General features: G+C 43.6%; 4 protein-coding genes across 4 annotated transcripts in view; 2 read left to right on the top strand and 2 right to left on the bottom strand.

Moving 5' to 3' along the window:
* The window catches only part of LOC311030696 (xylosyltransferase 1-like), a 28,812-nt gene extending 24,675 nt beyond the window's left edge, over nt 1–4,137 (top strand). The window contains exon 11 of the mRNA XM_084036624.1: nt 340–4,137. Within this exon, the coding sequence (XP_083892750.1) occupies nt 340–662 (323 nt within the window). The 3' untranslated portion in view covers nt 663–4,137. The remainder of the gene's footprint in view (nt 1–339) is intronic.
* Nucleotides 4,138–6,464: 2,327 nt separating this feature from the next.
* Nucleotides 6,465–10,044, bottom strand: kat8 (K(lysine) acetyltransferase 8). Its single transcript, XM_084036681.1, has 11 exons — nt 9,668–10,044; nt 9,121–9,195; nt 8,831–9,012; nt 8,696–8,749; nt 8,441–8,605; nt 8,245–8,334; nt 7,995–8,135; nt 7,587–7,680; nt 7,266–7,416; nt 6,931–7,085; nt 6,465–6,690 (listed from the first exon to the last, which is right to left on the bottom strand). Exons 1-11 carry the CDS (start codon nt 9,984–9,986, stop codon nt 6,626–6,628), a joined length of 1,491 nt encoding a protein of 496 aa, XP_083892807.1. The 5' UTR covers nt 9,987–10,044; the 3' UTR covers nt 6,465–6,625.
* A 435-nt stretch (nt 10,045–10,479) lies between these two features.
* On the bottom strand, nt 10,480–14,522 carry rnf25 (ring finger protein 25). The gene is made up of 10 exons (XM_084037181.1): nt 14,301–14,522; nt 13,990–14,061; nt 12,902–12,998; nt 12,723–12,790; nt 12,564–12,633; nt 12,395–12,466; nt 12,155–12,301; nt 11,803–11,892; nt 11,586–11,723; nt 10,480–11,486 (listed from the first exon to the last, which is right to left on the bottom strand). Exons 1-10 carry the CDS (start codon nt 14,315–14,317, stop codon nt 10,869–10,871), a joined length of 1,389 nt encoding a protein of 462 aa, XP_083893307.1. The 5' UTR covers nt 14,318–14,522; the 3' UTR covers nt 10,480–10,868.
* Nucleotides 14,523–15,676: 1,154 nt separating this feature from the next.
* The window catches only part of anapc2 (anaphase promoting complex subunit 2), a 5,333-nt gene continuing 4,009 nt past the window's right edge, over nt 15,677–17,000 (top strand). The window contains exons 1-3 of the mRNA XM_084036510.1: nt 15,677–16,041; nt 16,491–16,740; nt 16,830–17,000. The exon at nt 16,830–17,000 is cut by the window's right edge and continues 136 nt beyond it. Coding sequence (XP_083892636.1) covers nt 15,943–16,041; nt 16,491–16,740; nt 16,830–17,000 — 520 coding nt within the window. The 5' untranslated portion in view covers nt 15,677–15,942. The remainder of the gene's footprint in view (nt 16,042–16,490; nt 16,741–16,829) is intronic.

Below are 17,000 nucleotides of genomic sequence, written 5' to 3' on the forward strand. Positions count from 1 at the left end.
ATTGGTCTGACCTTTGATAACCGCCGAGCTAAAGCCTGCTACACGAATAGGACGGAGCTTTGACTGCCTGCTGATATAAAGCGAAGGCAGCACGTGATCTGATCGGACCGCGTGTTTGGGTTTTTACTGCACGGTGGGGGTGGGGGGGGCTGTCCCTTTAAACTTTGGTTTCAGCCTGGGCAAAGATATAGGGAATATATCCTCCTCAGTTACACACAGAGACACTTTCATTCACCCCAAACATATTTAAAATACATCCAAATGCACCTTTTCTCACCATTCTTCTCCCTCCTCCTCCTGCTCCTCCTCCTGCTCCTCCTCCTCGACCCCGGGGTCCAGAGGATGCTCTGCGGTTGCACGGCGGCCCCCCCAGGAACTCCTACATGGAGCAGAGTTTCCACGGCCTGAACCCGGTGCTGCGTCTGCCGGTGAGCCTGGGCGCCGTGGAGGAGGCCGAGGCCAACGCCGGCCTGACGGGAGCGCCGCTGCGCCGCTGGCTGGACGGGCTGCTGGAGGGCCACTGGTCGGCGGCGGACGTCTGCTCCATGGGACCCAGCGCCTGTCCCGTCATGCAGCGCTGCCACCTCACCGGCTGGAGCGCCGCCAGCCCCGACGTCAAGTCTGAACTCAGCCAGCCCGGACAGGACGGACGCATCAGGTAGCAGGCGGACGGAGGGACAACGAGAGAAACACATGAAGGAAGGCGTCAGGAGCGATGTCTGATATTTATTTATTTAACATGTTTAAAGTCATGAAAGGAAATCAAACTCTGGAGGCAGCGACGCTAAAAAGAACGAACTCTGCTGCTCTGGCTGTGTGTGTGTGTGTGTGTGTGTGTGTGTGTGTGTGTGTGTGCGTGTGCGTGTGCGTGTGCGTGTGTGCGTGTGCGTGTGTGTGCGTGTGTGTGTGTGTGTGTCAGAAGAACTCTATACCTCTCGTTGTGAGTGTTTCCCTGGTTAAAGTGTGTTTTTCACGCCCAGATGCTGAAATGGAAGCCGTTTCTCAGTCTTAGGTTTGTTATTAAACTTCCATCACGGTTTTAGAGTTTGGGCTCAAATCTCTGAAGACAAATTAATTTTAATTAAGTGATCGGATGCATTTTATTTCAGACTGTTATCCCAAGATCAAAATCTTTGAATGCAACATCATTAAATTAATAAAAATATTAATTTGCCGGGAAACGTTTTTAAAAACCTAAATTCGGCAGCTGAAATGTTCAGGCTGGAAGTGAAGCTCTCATCTAATTGGCGGACGCTATAAAAGACACTATTTTTAGAATTCAAATGAATGCGTTTTGAGGGCTTTCTGCAAAATCTGGAAGAGATTAGAACCTTCTGTGTCTAAAACATGAAAACAGCAGCCAATGAGTTAAATCGATGCTGCACTGAAGTCTTGGGATAACAGACCTGAAACTCTTCTACTTCAGCTGTGATGCAGAGACGATGAGTCGGCAGGTGTCGGGGACAAGGATTCACACACATTACTGATTTGAGTTCAGTTGGTTGATCTCTTGCTGGATATTTGAAAAATACAAAACAGCTAGAAAAACTTTTACACTCAGTTTCTTTTATCCATTAAGACGTTTTTCCACGAAGCTTCGTGTTGCTTTAATAGCCTGAAAGATGCCAGTGGTGGAAAAGTAATCAGAGGAGGAGGAAGTTAAAAAAAAAAAAGATAAACCTTGATATTCTATATATGTATCATCATATTGGGTTTATTAACAATGTAAATGTATATTTGGTCATGGTGGAGCTACTTTAACTACTTTATATAAGGCTGGATGGTTTAATCCATAACAAATAGTAATATTTGAAACATTCCTGGAGTTAAAACATGAAAAGTAACCAGCAGCTTCATCTGTCAGATAGATGAGTAATAAACACATGTAAGGCCTTGTGGAGGTTTTCCCCCCCGACACCCAGCGGCTCTGTATCCGGCTGCGTTAGTTCTCTTTCTGTTCCACGATGTCTGAGACGTCGCTACGCTGGAACTCCTCCTTTAGCCGAGTTTATTTTATGTACACACATTTCTAATCTGCTCTTTGCTGGAGAAACAGATGTAACTGTGTCAAAGCATACAACTGCTACTAATTTATTCAGAAGTTTATATAAAATTTGTTTCTTTTTAGTCGGTGACTTATATTTGATATGCTGATGTTTGCAGCAGGTGAAATATTTGTATTTATTTTTTTGGACAAAAGCATCTGCCTTTGTTTGTAAAGGCCTTCCGCTGTTTGTCCTGATGAAATGTTTGTGTTTGAACGGGCCTCCTCTCCTCATCAGTGTTATATTTATTCATTTAAATAGATGTACCTGGTAGTCAACAGCGACTGACTTCCTGTGAGTTGAGGAGGAGGAGGAAGGAGGAGGACGAACCCAAGACATTTTTATTTGCACCTTTATAGATTTCCATGCTGCTCAGTGATGGATGTTGTGCCAAACCATTAAATATTAATATTCATAGCATGTCTGGGTCGCACCAGTGAGGGTAAAGGTCACGCTGTCAGAGGTTTTAATGATCGTAAACAAAAACAAGACTTTGTTTACGTCGTTCTGGAGGTTCGACGTGTGAAGAATTCACAATTAATGTAAACAATACTGTTATTCATAACTGCATGTCATAAACCTGTTGACTGGAGGGGAACTAGATTATGATTATAGGTTATAACTGGATTAATTCAAGATCAATTTGCATTCGGTTTGAAGTTAAAGATAGCAGCCAGTTAGCTTAGCTTAGCACAAAGACTGGAAACGGGGGGAAACTGCTAGCCTGGCTCCGTCCACAGATAACACCAGTCAACACCTGCAGCTCCAAAAAATAGTCACAAATACACAGAAGCAAAAAACGTCATATCGTTTAAAGAAAACAACTGAAACGAGATGCAACGTGTTGATTAACGAGCTTTAGAGGCTTCTTTCGTTATGCTAAGCTAAGCTAATCATACAGACATGAGTGGGATTCTTTATTTTAACTTGACTCACTATAAATCTGCCAAAACTCTTCAAAAATTATCAATCCTTATCCTTGCTGGTGTAATCCATCTTCCGTGAGTTTGTCTTTGTTACTATGAAAACTCATATTTAACCATTTTAATAAATTATTCCAGTGTTGCTGTAGTTGCCATGACAATATTCTGGGACCAAACGGAGAGTGGCGGGATGTTTTTCTAACCGCGAGGACGAAGCGACAGTCAGCACTTAAAGTCAGGACGTATTTATTCTGATAACTTATTATTAAATAAAATGATGGACGTGTGGTGCAGATGTTACCGGAACTTTGAGCTGTTGGTTTCGTGTCCAAACAGACAGAAAACATGACGATTTAAAGCGCTGAGCCTGAAGTCTTTTAACACCAGGGAGCCTCGAACAGCTGATAAACTGGTTTTACATTATGAAGTGAATCAAACCGTTAAACATTTAAATATAATAAACAGGATTTTTGGGCCACCAACAGTCATTTGGTTTAATGTATGCATCAATAAATATCACAATAATTCTTAGATTTTAAATATATATTTTTAACAGTCAGAATCATTTTTAACATTATTTATTATTTCAGCTTCATCAGTTTTTTTATTCAAAATTTCTCAAAAGAACGTCCTGAAGATTAAAAATGTTTATTATTTTCTGTTACTGCTTCATTTTGATGTGTATTTTTCATCCGATGAATGAGTCGATGTAGAAATCAGTATTTTGTAAAACAATGTACAGTTTAAAAAAGACAACATCCTGTTTGTACACATTCAATGTTCTCGTAGGAAGATCCTGCTCATTCTGCCTTTAATTAACATAGAAACAGTGATGTCATGATGACGTCACAGACGTCATGTGACTGTTTTTGAAGAGAAAAAAAAGGCTTTTAGGAGAGTTTGTTGGTTTTAAAGTGTTGATAAAGTTCAGATTCTGGAGGAAGTTTCCATACTTATTTCTGCCGTTTCTTTTATACCTACTACCTTTATTGTGTGTTTGTTTTTAGTCTCTCTCTCTCTGTGCCTTAGCTGTACTCCTGTTTTAGGAAATCTCTCGAAAAGCATCAAAAACTGTCTGAAATGTCCAGAAAAGAAAAGAGGATTGTTGTGAATGCCTTATTAAATGACCTGAGTGGTTTTGAAGTACAATTTTTGAAAATAAAACTGAATCTCCCTTTATGTTGTTCCTGGGATTTATTTCACATTTGTAATGAACAGCTGACGTGAGGGGTTCAGGGACCCCAATAAAATGTAGTTCCTGAGGAAACAGTTTTTTACAGTTATTTTATTTAAATATATATTTATTTTTATTTATTTGTACTTTTTTCTTCCCTACAATAGTTAAACAGCTTTACTGTGCAAATTCAGATGTCACAAACCAACATACCTCTAAATATAAAATATGATGAACTTTATAAAAGTAGTTCAAATTAATTCTACGACAACAGAATATTTATCATACATTACGGCAGCAGTAAAAATAATAACAATCCAATCATGTACAAGGTACTTTCTGTATTAATAGTTTTATTTAAGTATGAATTTGGAGAATTCTGGACTTTCATGTAATGAAGTATTTGTACATCAGTGTACTGCTACTTTTTCCACACTTCCTGCAAGTAAAACTAGAGTTTGTAAGAAACCCGACTTTACAAGGGTTTGAGGCATTTAGATCATGAATCATGTAATAATATGGCTGCAGTGAAATCAAAGGGTTTTTAAAAAAAGGTCATTTTTAAACTCCTAGTTTTTGGTCGTTGTGATCATCGAGCCAGAAAATCCCAATTTAAAGGAGTTCAGAAAGTGGGCGGAGCCGAGGGGGCGTGGCCTTCCTTTAAAGAAGCAGCGGTGCTTTGATAGAACAGAATCGTCTGACTCTTGGTTTTATTCATGACTGCAGGTCTTCCCTGTTCAACTGGAAACATATTTTAATCTGCCGTATTGAACTTGAACGAATGCGTTTGTATCTACAGTGACGAGTATCAGCAGCCAGCGGCGATGGAATCATCAATACAGCTGATCGATGACGCGCAGCTGGAGGGGCGGGGCTTAATCTGTGTGCTGCTTATTCAAACCTGTATTACTTGGTTAGTTTGTAATAAGCATGTAGTAACAGTTTGACCCAACGTCTCAAACTAATGATCTGTCCATCAATCTGGTTATTGGTCGTTTGTTTTTAGTATTTCTGGTTGTCATAGTTATTAAAAGCTGGGTTTACAAATACTGGAATCACCATGTATTATTTTTTGTATTATTGTAGTATTGTTCATCACTACAGGATTAATAGGCTATTAAAAAATAAAAATACATGAAATACATCCTATATATCATATAAATAAATCTGCCGATATTGATTTAGAAATATTAAAATTTCAATAATTAATAAATAAGTAAATAATAATAATTGTGGTATATTAAGTTGTGATAGGTCATAATTAGATAACACTAAACTCTAATTTTAACCAGTTGTAAATATTCAGATATAAATTGCCTCCATAAAAGTTTGGATTTCATTTTGTTTTCCCATCACTGCATGACACTAATTTATATTAAAACATAATAGATTGTTATCAGAAATGTGGTTTGATCATTTGATCACAGCTTAAAAAAACAAAATGTGAGAAAAGCAGATATTCATTTAAATCTAGTCCTTATAAGTGTTTCTTTATTTGAGGAACTCCAGTTAATGTTCCTGTAATCGTATAGAAACGGTCTCTTAAAAAGGAGGCTGCTGCCCCCTAGTGTTTGTTGTCAGAGTTACATCAGAATAACTGAGTTCATGTTGTTTCTCTATTAAACCTCGAGTTTCATTCTTTTTTGGGGGGAGACGGACTAAAAAAAGTTATTTGTGAAATATGAATTCTTCAGAAATATGAAACATCACTTAACAAGATAAAAAGCTGAATTTTTCATTTCAGGTACTTCCTGAGAATTTAAACCGTTGACGACTAAAAAATAAAACGTACAATATTGCTCCAAAAACAGAAGCTCGCCTGTTCGGTTGTCGACCAAGAGCTCGTTTAGTTTGTAAACACAGTCTTCAGTTAATAAACGGAGTTTCTGCAGCTTCGACTCCAACAGAACGAGCTTCCGGTCACAGCTTCCTCCCCGCAGACATGTCGCCCTGCAGGAGGAGCTCAGGTGCAGGCAGCATGATCTATTGGGCCCCGTTCCATTTAGCTTCAACAGTCGACCCAGCATGCACCGCGCCGGAGCCCTGCAGCTGAAACAGCTGAATGGACTGCAGCCTTTACGAGTTACACCTGAATGTCTGCTGGGAATAAAAGTCCTAAATCATCATCGATAACAGTGTTTAAACAAAAACATAAAAAAGCAGTTAGCGTACAGTTTAATTTAGCATTCAATCCTCCACATATATTTATTAAATACTAGATTATTATTAATTTATATTCATTATTCTGTAATTTCAAAAAAGAAGATTTGAGACTTTTGTTGATACTCAGGAAAGAAAGAAACAGGACACACGTCGGGGTTTTTTTTGTATCGATATTTTAAGAAAATACTGACAGATGCAGCTAATGACTATTTACACAATTTTCATAACAGCAGGTTTGTTTTTGCCAGTTGAGGAGTGAAGAAAGACGGCAAAATGATATAAAAACAGATGGACAGACGTGGCGTCGCCGGCTCCGCCCCTCACTTCTTGGACAACTTGACTTGTTTGTTTTTGGGGGGCGCCCACTTCAAACACATAGTGTCCACTGAGAGAGAGACAGAGAGACAGAGAGAGAGAGAGAGAGAGAGAGAGAGAGAGAGAGAGAGACAGAGAGAGAGAGACAGAGATGATATTTATTATGTTATATTCATATTAGCTGTATTAATATTACTGTAATATTAGCAGAGTTTTCATTCTCATTACTCGTGTAAACGGCTTAGTAGGAACGATAATACTTTGTTGTTAAAAGGAATGGGGGGGGGGGGGCGGGGCGGTCCCTCCTCACCTGTGATTGGTGGTTTCTTGTACTGGGCACTCTTCAGGTGCTCCTCCACCAGTTTGGGCGTCACACAGATAACATGCTGACCTTTCCAGTACTTCACCATGTTGAGTGACTGCAGCGTGCTGATGATGTCACTCTGTGTGATGCTGGTCATCTGACTGGAGAGAGAGGGAGGGGGGGGGGGGGGGGGGAGAGAGGAGGCGTCTGATGTGAGCATCTCTGTGAACTGTATATTTGCGCCATGCTAATGCACTACATCCTTTTATATTTAGATCCATAACTTCAGATCCATACGTGTGTGTGTGTGTGTGTGTGTGTGTGTGTGTGTCTCTCTCTACCTGAGGTCTTTGATGGACAGCGTTCCTCTGAAGTCTCTCAGGATCTCCAGGAGGACCCAGGACCAGTAGCTCCTGTAGCTCAGCTTCCCCAGATCAGACAGAGGCTTCTCCGGAGAGCCGACTGCACTCTCCAGCTTCGACAGCTCGTAACCTTAAAACACACGCAGCAGAAGTCTTATTACAACGGTGATCATCTATCTGTGATAATTAGTGTTCCTTCTAACCCTGGATTCACCAGATGTGTCCACACATCGGGTCTCATTCATGAAATGAATGCATAGTGAAAAGCATTAGCAGCTGCTGTGGCGGTGTGTCACTTACTGAACGCTATGAGGAACTTCCCGTAGCCTCGGCGTTGGTACGGCGGCAACGTGAGAATACACGCCACGTTATTCCCATCAGGAGACTCTTTCTCCTGAAAAACAAACGGGAAAACGTTCAGACGAGCAGGTTTACTGATTCCAGGGGGAAAAACATTGAGATTCAAACGGCATTAGTGACATGTTTACAAATGTCAAGCGGTTTGGTTTTTGAAAGGCTAAATGCCAAACATATATGGGCTGCATTTCATGTAGATACATTTTGAAAAAGAGACCATGACTGTGCATAAATACCGTCTTTAATAAACACAATGAATTGAAATGCAAAAAATGTTGAATGTTGACTTTAAATGTTAAATCCCTGAAAGAAGCTTGGGACTCAAAGTAAAGCTCAGAATCAGAAACGTACTTTGGAGAAGTAGCCGACGATGTGCGCTCCCTGCTTGTTGACTTCAGTGAGGATGTAAAAGATAAAGGGCTCCACGTCAAAATAGAGCGTCTTGTGGTCGAGGAATAACTTCGCTAGTAGACAAAGATTTTGGCAGTAGATCTGCAAACAGAGACCAACGACAATCACGACAACGAACCGCATCGTCACAACAAACAAATCTCTCTGCCAACACCTTGGGGTGCACTGAAGGCCCTGCAGGTGGACTCGCCTTGTGGTCCCGCCCGTCCACCTCGTACACCGATATGTTGCTTCTTCTGTAGATCTCTTTGCCTGGAGGCTGCTTCCACTGACAGTGAGACTGAGGAGGAGACAACGTCACCTAATTAATGTGTTTTTATCATTGCTCATCTTGGTAATAAACTTGTTTGAAAGAAACATCTTCATTATTTGAGAGCTGCACTGACCAGGTGATGCCTGAAGGTCTTCTCGTACTTCATGTATTTGAGGCAGTACTCGCAGATCCACAGCTTGGGCTGCTTGCCGTAGTCCTCGGGAAACGGCGAGAAATACCAGGCGTCGATCTCGAAGTTCCCGATCTGGATCTTGTCTACGTATTTCACTTTGGTGATCTGAAGGGAGAAGACATGCGAGGTGGATCAATGAGAGAAACGCTCCTCGTCACACATAATCAGTGTAACGTAGAGGACGGTCCACCTTACCGCCTCGTGCTCCTTCTCCAGGGCCGCCGTTGTCGGGTCCATCTCTGCATACGTCTGCAAAAAGGATGAATATCAACCATTTAACACGCGCTCGCAAACAGCATGAGGTAACGACGCAGCGGACGCCGTCTCTACCTTCTGTACATGGTTGATCTCGTCGTGCTTGCGCTTCTGGTTGCGAGTGATCTTCCTTTCAGGCTGTTCGCCCAAATCGCCGACGCCGCCGATGCTCTCCGTGCTCTTCCTCACCGCGTCTTTTACCGTCTTGGTGAGCGCCAGCCGGGCCTTGCCCACCCATTCGTCCAGGCGTCTGTTGACTGCACGCCAAAAGGAAGAAAAGGATGAGGATGGAGGGAGTAGGGACACATTAAGAGGGATGACTGTGGGGAAATTAACTGATGATGTAGAAGCTGATTAGTACTCACATCCTACATAGTGGACGTAGAACTCCTCTCTGCCCTCCTGTTCGTTCAGCCGGGACTGAATCACCTCTGCTGTATCTGAGAAGAGAGCAAGATCCAATAGTTGATGTGTATTTTATGCAACGTCCCACCAAACTCCATTCAAATTTATACTAATTTAATAACTCGCCTCCTTGCTTTATAGCAAACATTGGTATTTCGGCAATTTAACAAAAAGGGATTGTATTTGTTGAGCTATGATTCAATTCGGCAACGTCACAATCCTCCTAACTGCAACATTTCACTCAAATTGACTGTAAAACAGCAACTTGCAGAATCGTCTCGCCAGTCGTTTTGCACTGTTGTGGTTTTATTCCCACGCCGAATTTTCCAGAAAAGCCCGGACTTTGCAGGAGCCTTTGCGAATCACAAATGTGGGATTTAATGGGAGATTTCAGGCGAATTAATGCGACGTTGGTAAGACTACATTTTAATAGAATTCGGTGTGAATTTCTCCCAAAACAAAGCAGAACATTGGGGTGAAACAGGCAGAACAAGCGGCGCCACTCACGCCACGTCTTGTCGGCGCGTTGACATAGATACGTCTCTCCGATTTCCACCGACACTTCTTGCTCCCTGCCGCCGCAGAACACTGCGCCTCGGTCCGGCAAGTGATGACTACTTGAGCCCCCGGCTTCCCTCATACGGCCAAGGGCCTCCGCCTCGTCCTCTTCCCCGCCACTGCCGTTCGAGGAGCACGCAGCCGGGATGCTGCCGTCGCAATCCCCCCGCTCACTGCCCATGTGACTAGAATCCAGGTCCACGTCCATCCTGGGCTCGGAGTCGTTGCTGTTGCTGTAGCTTTTGTGAAACTCGGTCCCGCCAGTCATAACCTCGGCCGTTTTGAAAACAACAACACGCCTCTGAGAACCTGCGCAGATTATTCAGAGGGGCTGGTCTTAAAAAAAGATGGCGTCGGAGGGACGTCGGCGACGCCCCTCCTCCTCCCCGGAAGCGCCAGCGTCATCGGCCCAATAGCGTCACGCTGTACAACGATTATTTTATTTTGATAACAATAATGATTGTAATAATAAAATATATATTATAATTTACTTATAATAGGCTGTCATAGTAAAAAACAGTAAACAAAAAAAAGCCAAAATTGCATCGGAAGTCGGAAGGACGTTGGCTCCGCCCATCCTCTTCCACCCGGAAGTTCCAGCATCACGCTGTGTGAAGATTGTTTTTTAATATTAAAACATATTAAATATTAACAATTATTATAATAACAAAACAATCTTGATAATTATAATTTATTTAAAACAGGCTAGAACAGAAAAAAAAATTATGCCACATTTTATTTTGCAGCCGACCACAGTGGAATTGATTTAGTCATTTTATTTACTGTATTATAGGTTTTTACATTTTCTTATTTTAGTCACCAGTAACTATAACTGTTGGATAAATGTAGCTGTGCTTGAAATGACAGCCACTGTAGCTGAACTGTAATGAACCTCATACAAAAAAACAGGGAATACTGTAACACACTGATATCCACAGAATTTAATTTGTAGTTCTTTCAAGTAATATTGCACCACAACAAAAAGCAACAACCATCTGTAGCTAACATTAGTGTGTGTGAAAGTGCAGCCCAGAGCCCGGGATCCTGGCGTAGCGGAGGAAAGGTTGTTTCTGGGGCGGGGCTTCAATCTCAGCAGCCTGGTGATGGAGGCACACATACATTTGTTCATCGGACCTCCTGTTGCCCTTTGTCATAGCACCTCCTCCCTCGCCCTCTCTCTCTCCACCACCTTGTGCTGGAAGCCCCTGCCGTGACCCCGGCGAGGCCCGCCTCCTCTGCCGTACAGAGGATTTGTCCCTCCCCTTTTGGAAGCGCGGCCTTCCCAGTGGTAGCGTCCGGGGACCCCGGTGTCTGAGTCGGATCGGTGAGGAGGCCTCCTCCTTCCGCGGTGGCCACGACTTCCCGCCAAGTCTTTGGGACATTCAGGTTCCAGGGCGGCGTCGCACGGATCGTCTGGAGACGTTGCTGCGTAGAAACCCCTCCCTGTCTGAGACTGGCAGACGTCTGTGTTCACTTGAATCTGCGGTCCACGGTTACCCTGAGCCCTCATCGGCCCCTCGCTGCAGTCTGACGACAGGGACAGTTTGTCCAGGTGCTCGGCGACGGGGCCGGCGGCTCTCCGGTGTTGTGGTCTGGACCGGCCGCCTCTCCTCGGCCCCCTCGCCTGGTTCTGACCTCGCCTCTGACCCTGACCGCCTCTGCACTGGGACAGAGTTTCATAAGAGGACACATTAGAAGCAGAGGGGGGTCCCGGGCGGCCGGGACAGACGTCCGAGTCCAGGCTTCCGTTTTCAGCATCGGTGGGAGTCTGTGGGAGTCGACATGTAAACGTTATGGGGACAGTTAAACGTTATACTCTCCTGGAATGAAAAGATACAAGATCAGAAAGGTGAGACATAATTCTCACCTCGTTGGTGTGGATGAGAAAACGGTTGGATTCGGCCTCCGGGTCGATGATCCCGCCTTTAGACCGCTGTCTTTCCAAAAGCTTCTGGAGTTTACGCCACTTCCGTTGGAAATCCGAACCGACGGCTGCTTCGTCCAGCTGAGTGAGAAAACAGAGTTTGGATGTTGATTCTTGGAGACGGCTTGTGAGGGACGTGGCGGTGAGAAGGCGGCGTTACCTCGGGCAGCTGGGGGGGCGGGGAGCACAGAAGCTGCTCCACGTCGTACGTTAGAGGCTCTCGACACACCGGACACACCACGGTCAGCTCCTAGGAGAAGAGTCGGGAGGAAATCACTCGGAGAAAGACGCTGAAATGCTTCTTTGACCAGAAGGCAGAAGGTTTCAGGGGTGAAAATATAATATTTACAGAGAAACTCTCTGAGATAAAAGTCACAAAATGATGAGGAAAATAAAGGTTTGATCACATGACGTGTGATGGCTTTTTTTTCCTCAAACATTTGACTTTATCATCTCTGAGAATAAACGTTTCTTTTCTTGTAAATGCACCACTTTACAGTGTTTTTTCAGACCTGATAGTCGGTCCTCTCCCTGGTCTTGTCCTCCTCCAGCTCCTTCTCCCTCTGACGGAGCTCCGTCTCCGAGTGGCGGGCGTAGCGGCCGAGGCAGTGGGAGTGGAAGTGGTGATAGCAGCTCGTCTTGGAGAACGTCTCGCCCTCCTGAACACATCCACAACACCGGCTTTAAGGAACATTTTAAATTAAAATGAATAAAACCTCTCGCCATGGAGGGACTGATGGGAAACGGCGTACCTTAAAGTCATAAAGGCAAATGACACAGTTTCCATGAGGAATGTTGCTTTCAGTCAGGATTTCTTTCGCTTTCTGGAGAACAAAGATTACCATTCAATATGAACTCAACAGATAATCATGAATCCTATTAAATGACTTATTATTATTATATATATAGTTGAAGAGTGACCTCAATGAGCTGATACAACACGGGGGATCCCAGACAGGACTGAGCCTCCACCTGAAGACACTTTTGGACACTAAGAGAAAAGGGTTTGCACGTGATTATAGAGTTTTACACCAAACACTGAACATGAGCAGAAAGTGGAGATCGGTGAGACTCAGTTACCTGCTGATCTTGTCATCAGAAAGCCCGCGTGGGTTCTGAATGGAGATGACTGGAGAGGACGAGGGATACTGAGCACACAGAACAGAACTTTAACCGGGATAGTATTTCTGAATCAATCAAACTGATCGTTCAAGGGTGAGTCTGGTGGTATTCTAGATCATCATAAAAGGGAATCGTACCTGCTGGTCCAGGGTCAGAGTCAGGGTGAGTCGGACAAACTGGGAGACAGAGTCCTCGGCTGTGGAGGGGTACAGGACCAGGCTCACCTCCCAGTCCCTGGGGGGGACACAAGAGACCAGCAGCTTTGGTTTGACTCCAGAAACAAAAGGAGACCGTGAGGGTCATAAAACCTCACGGCTGATGCAACAACACGGCATCACGTCATCATACTCCGTACAGAAAGGCTTAGCAGGCTTTACTCTAATATTCAGGGTTCCTCCACCTTTTCCAGAGTCAAATTCAAGCACTTTCCATGCATTTCAAGGTGCATTTCCATGCTTTTCCAGCCCCTTCCAGCTGTGGTAAACTCCATATTTGCATCAATCCAATGGTCAGTATTCAGTCTACTTATTATGTCACTTGTTCATCACATAAATGAGATGTTATTGTCCTCTAAACAACCAACATGATGTTTGGAGACAGCTTTTTACAGAAGGACCACAAATGAAAGGAAAACTAATTCCACTAACAGATCCACAGAAATATAATCACCAACTATTTTCATCATCTGTTCATCATCAAAAGTCATTTTTCATAAAGAAATGTCAGAAAATGCTGTTTTCAGTCCCTCAGATATGGAGATCTTCTTTCCTCTGTTCTATCATAGATGTCATCACATACAACACACATTTCAAGACCTTTAGTCTACATCCAAGCACTTTCAAACCTTGAAAACACCACACTAAATATGCAAGTGTTTTCAAGGATTTCCAGCACCCATAAGAACCCTGAGTATTACTACAAGTCCTGCAAAAAAAGGGGAAGATTTAACAGTAAAATGTATTTAAAGTACTTCGTATCACTACCACAAAAACAGCTGTTTTTCAGCTGTGTGACGTTTTCCAGCTGATCCAAATATAGACATGTACCTCTGATGTTAGTGGAAGAGAAGTAAAAAAAACAACAGGAATACGCGAGTACAGTACAAGTACCTCAAATTTGACTGTACGGTAGCTGAGTAAAAAGGTACTTCTACCACTAGCCTGTACTGTAAAGCAGTAGTTATTAGCACCGTAAAGCTAACGAAGCTAACAGCTAGCGTGCTTACCCGTCGTCTCTCCTGCTGACCAGCAGCTCGTCCAGATAGATCGACTGCAGCACCTCGATCTCAGACAGCACGCTGGAATAAACCAGACACAATAATAACAATAATAATACACATGTTTATGTTTATGCTGCTCCCTTTCAGGCCAACTGTCACACCAATCAGCTAGCGTTAGCGTGTTGCTAGTTAACGTTAGCTTCACCTGCTAACACCAGGCTTTGACACAACAACAGTCACCTGGTTGATCAACTGTGGGCCGAATATAAATGAGTGTGATGAAACGTGTCTGTTTGAAATGCTGTCAGTAAACTCACTCGCAGTCCGCCGCCATTGCGATGTTTCTGTGAGCCGCTAACGGCTAACGGCTAACAGCTAGCTGCTACTCAAACTGATGTGAGGCAAAAGTTCCCAACAGCACCGGTGAGGAATATCGCTTCTTCAACACACGCTACAAAAAAACCACGTAACCTCACAACCAACAGAACCTGCGTCCTCCGTCCGCTACCAGCGTAACGTCACACTGTTCGTGTAGGCAGGCAGGGGGCTTTTAGTTTGAAATGTCTTTACCGGAAATGTCTACATGCTGTTCGGTCTAAAATGATGGTCGTGGCATTTTGATGGTGTTTGTCGCCCTCCAGTGGTCACTGAACGTAATTACACTGGGAACATTTTGGAGATTATTTGGGGATTTGTTTCAGGATTTGTTTTTTTAGAAAATGGACAATAAAATGAAACTGAAACAAAATCACTTCTGTTGTGGTTCAACAAACCAAACTAGACGTTAAGGATTCATTATAAACTCACATACTTATTATATACTACGATCACATGGTATATAAAAAGTACTCCTTGTCAGTGTTATGTCAATCACAAGTTAGCCACATCCTAAAGCACACCCTGCTTCATGGTCTATTCTACTCTAAATAGACTATAATTTACTAAATCAACATAATGATGTTTTCAAGAAGACTTGAAATTAAATGTAGTTGTGTATTTGATTATTTTTATTATTTTTATTACTATGATTGATTGTTTTTTCATGTTATTTTTTTGCACGGACTGTACATGTTGTTTTGTTGTTTTGTAATGTGTTCACTGAAGGATTCAGCAGGTTATATTTTCCATAATTTACAATCATGGATATTTATTGCCCTCTGGTGGCGAAAAGCCGTAACTGCAAACGTTACAAATGTTTTATTTTGAAAGTTTTAACCGGAATTGCTCGATGCTTAATTTGTCGAACTTGATGCATTATTTGCTGTAATTTCTAAATGTTGCCACTAGAGGGCAGCAGTACTCATTATTATAAATACACATGGTGTGATCATGAAAATGATGTAAAACTATCATTTAAAAACTCGTTTTTAATTAAATTATTAATTATTGATGTAATAATTGTGTTAATGATTTAAAAAACAGTTAGATAGTTGCACGGCTATGAATATCACAAATTATTATATTAATTTAACTGAGCTGCAGTTCTCCCTGTGACCACTGGAGGGCATGCTTCTGAAATCCCTCAGTTGTCATGCGATAGGTAGAATGAAGCAATATTTCCGCTTCCTGTAAACCTTCAAAATAAAACGAATAACACGAACGAGGAACTGCAGTTACTGAATTAGCCGCAGGGGGAGGCGTTTAGAGACCTGACGTGTATTTTGCCGGAAACAAGAAGAAGCAACAGAAGAAGCAGAAGAAGAAGAAGAAGAAGAAGAAGAAGAAGAAGCAACCCCGCGATGTGCGAGCAACAACCGTTTAACGTTATTTCACATTCATAACAGACGAGATTTACTGATGAAAACAATGACTGTGTTTAGACGTTAATGAAACATAATCTGAGATATAATGCGTACTTGTAAACAGACGCGTGCGACGTAAAAAGCAGGCGATAAAACAAAGTTTGAATGCACTCAGACCGGCCGGTTCGTTGTCTTTCTGAACAACTCCTAGAAAAAAATGGAGGAAATTGCGATGGAATCGGACTCGGCCGAGACTTCGGGATCTGCTCAGCGGCGATGGGCTGCTGACGCCTGGGAGACTGTCACCGCAGCGCTGGTGAGGACGCCTCATCACCGGAATCACGTAGCCGAAAACAACACGGGTTGAACCGAGAGAATCGCCGTTCAAATATGTATCGATTTAATGTTTTCATGTCTTTAGCGTTGTTCGTTTCCGGTGCGACGTGACGTAGGACACGACACCGATCAGCAGGGGTGTTCGGCTAAATTCGGCATACGTGTGTCTTCACCTTTATTTTGTTGCCTTGTCTTCGCTGTTTTCATGTTTGTGTGTGCTATAGTCTATTACTTGGTATTGTAGTTTACTATCAGATTCAGGTCCAGCCTGGTCTGGACTTAAAGTCCACTGCTCTCAGGTGACCCCATCCCCAGTGTATGTTGACCTTAGTACCGAATGTCTTCTGTATATTTAGTGTGATATCAGATGAGGTTCCGCTCTACTAGGTTGCATCCTTCAGCCCTGAAGTGTCACTTTTCTGGTTCTAGATTTCTCCCAGCGGCCCGGTGACGGACCCGAGCCTCTCGGAGTCCTTGGACCTGCTGTGCAGTCAGGGTCTGGGTCGGCTGCTGGGCGGCTGGCTGCTGGAGACCCTGCAGATGCGTCTGTCCTCCTCGGTGGTTCCCGAGTTCTGGTCCGGACTGAAGCAGCCGGAGAACGAGCTGGAGGAGCGAGACCGGGCCTGGGTTCTCCTCACCGCCTTCCGGACTCTGTTGGGCCGACTGGAACCGTTCCTTGGTACGAGTCCACGAGTTCACTACTGATTCATGTTGGGGGCAGCAACGTCATCCAAACATCCTCCTCTTCTTCCTCCTCCTCCTCCTCAGGTGGTCTGAAGAAGCTGGGGACTTGGCAGGACGAGGGCCACGGTAGTCTGTGTGGCCCGGGGCCCGAGGGCCTCCAGGAGCGTGCCTTCACCATCATCAGGGCCCTCCTCCTCTTCTCCCCCTCCCCCGTCCTGCAGGAGCGAGTGCTGGAGTTCTACAGCCGGACCTTCT

Source organism: Eutrigla gurnardus (genome assembly GCF_963514095.1).
Source record: "Eutrigla gurnardus genome assembly, chromosome: 20".
Taxonomy (NCBI): Eukaryota; Metazoa; Chordata; class Actinopteri; order Perciformes; family Triglidae; genus Eutrigla; species Eutrigla gurnardus.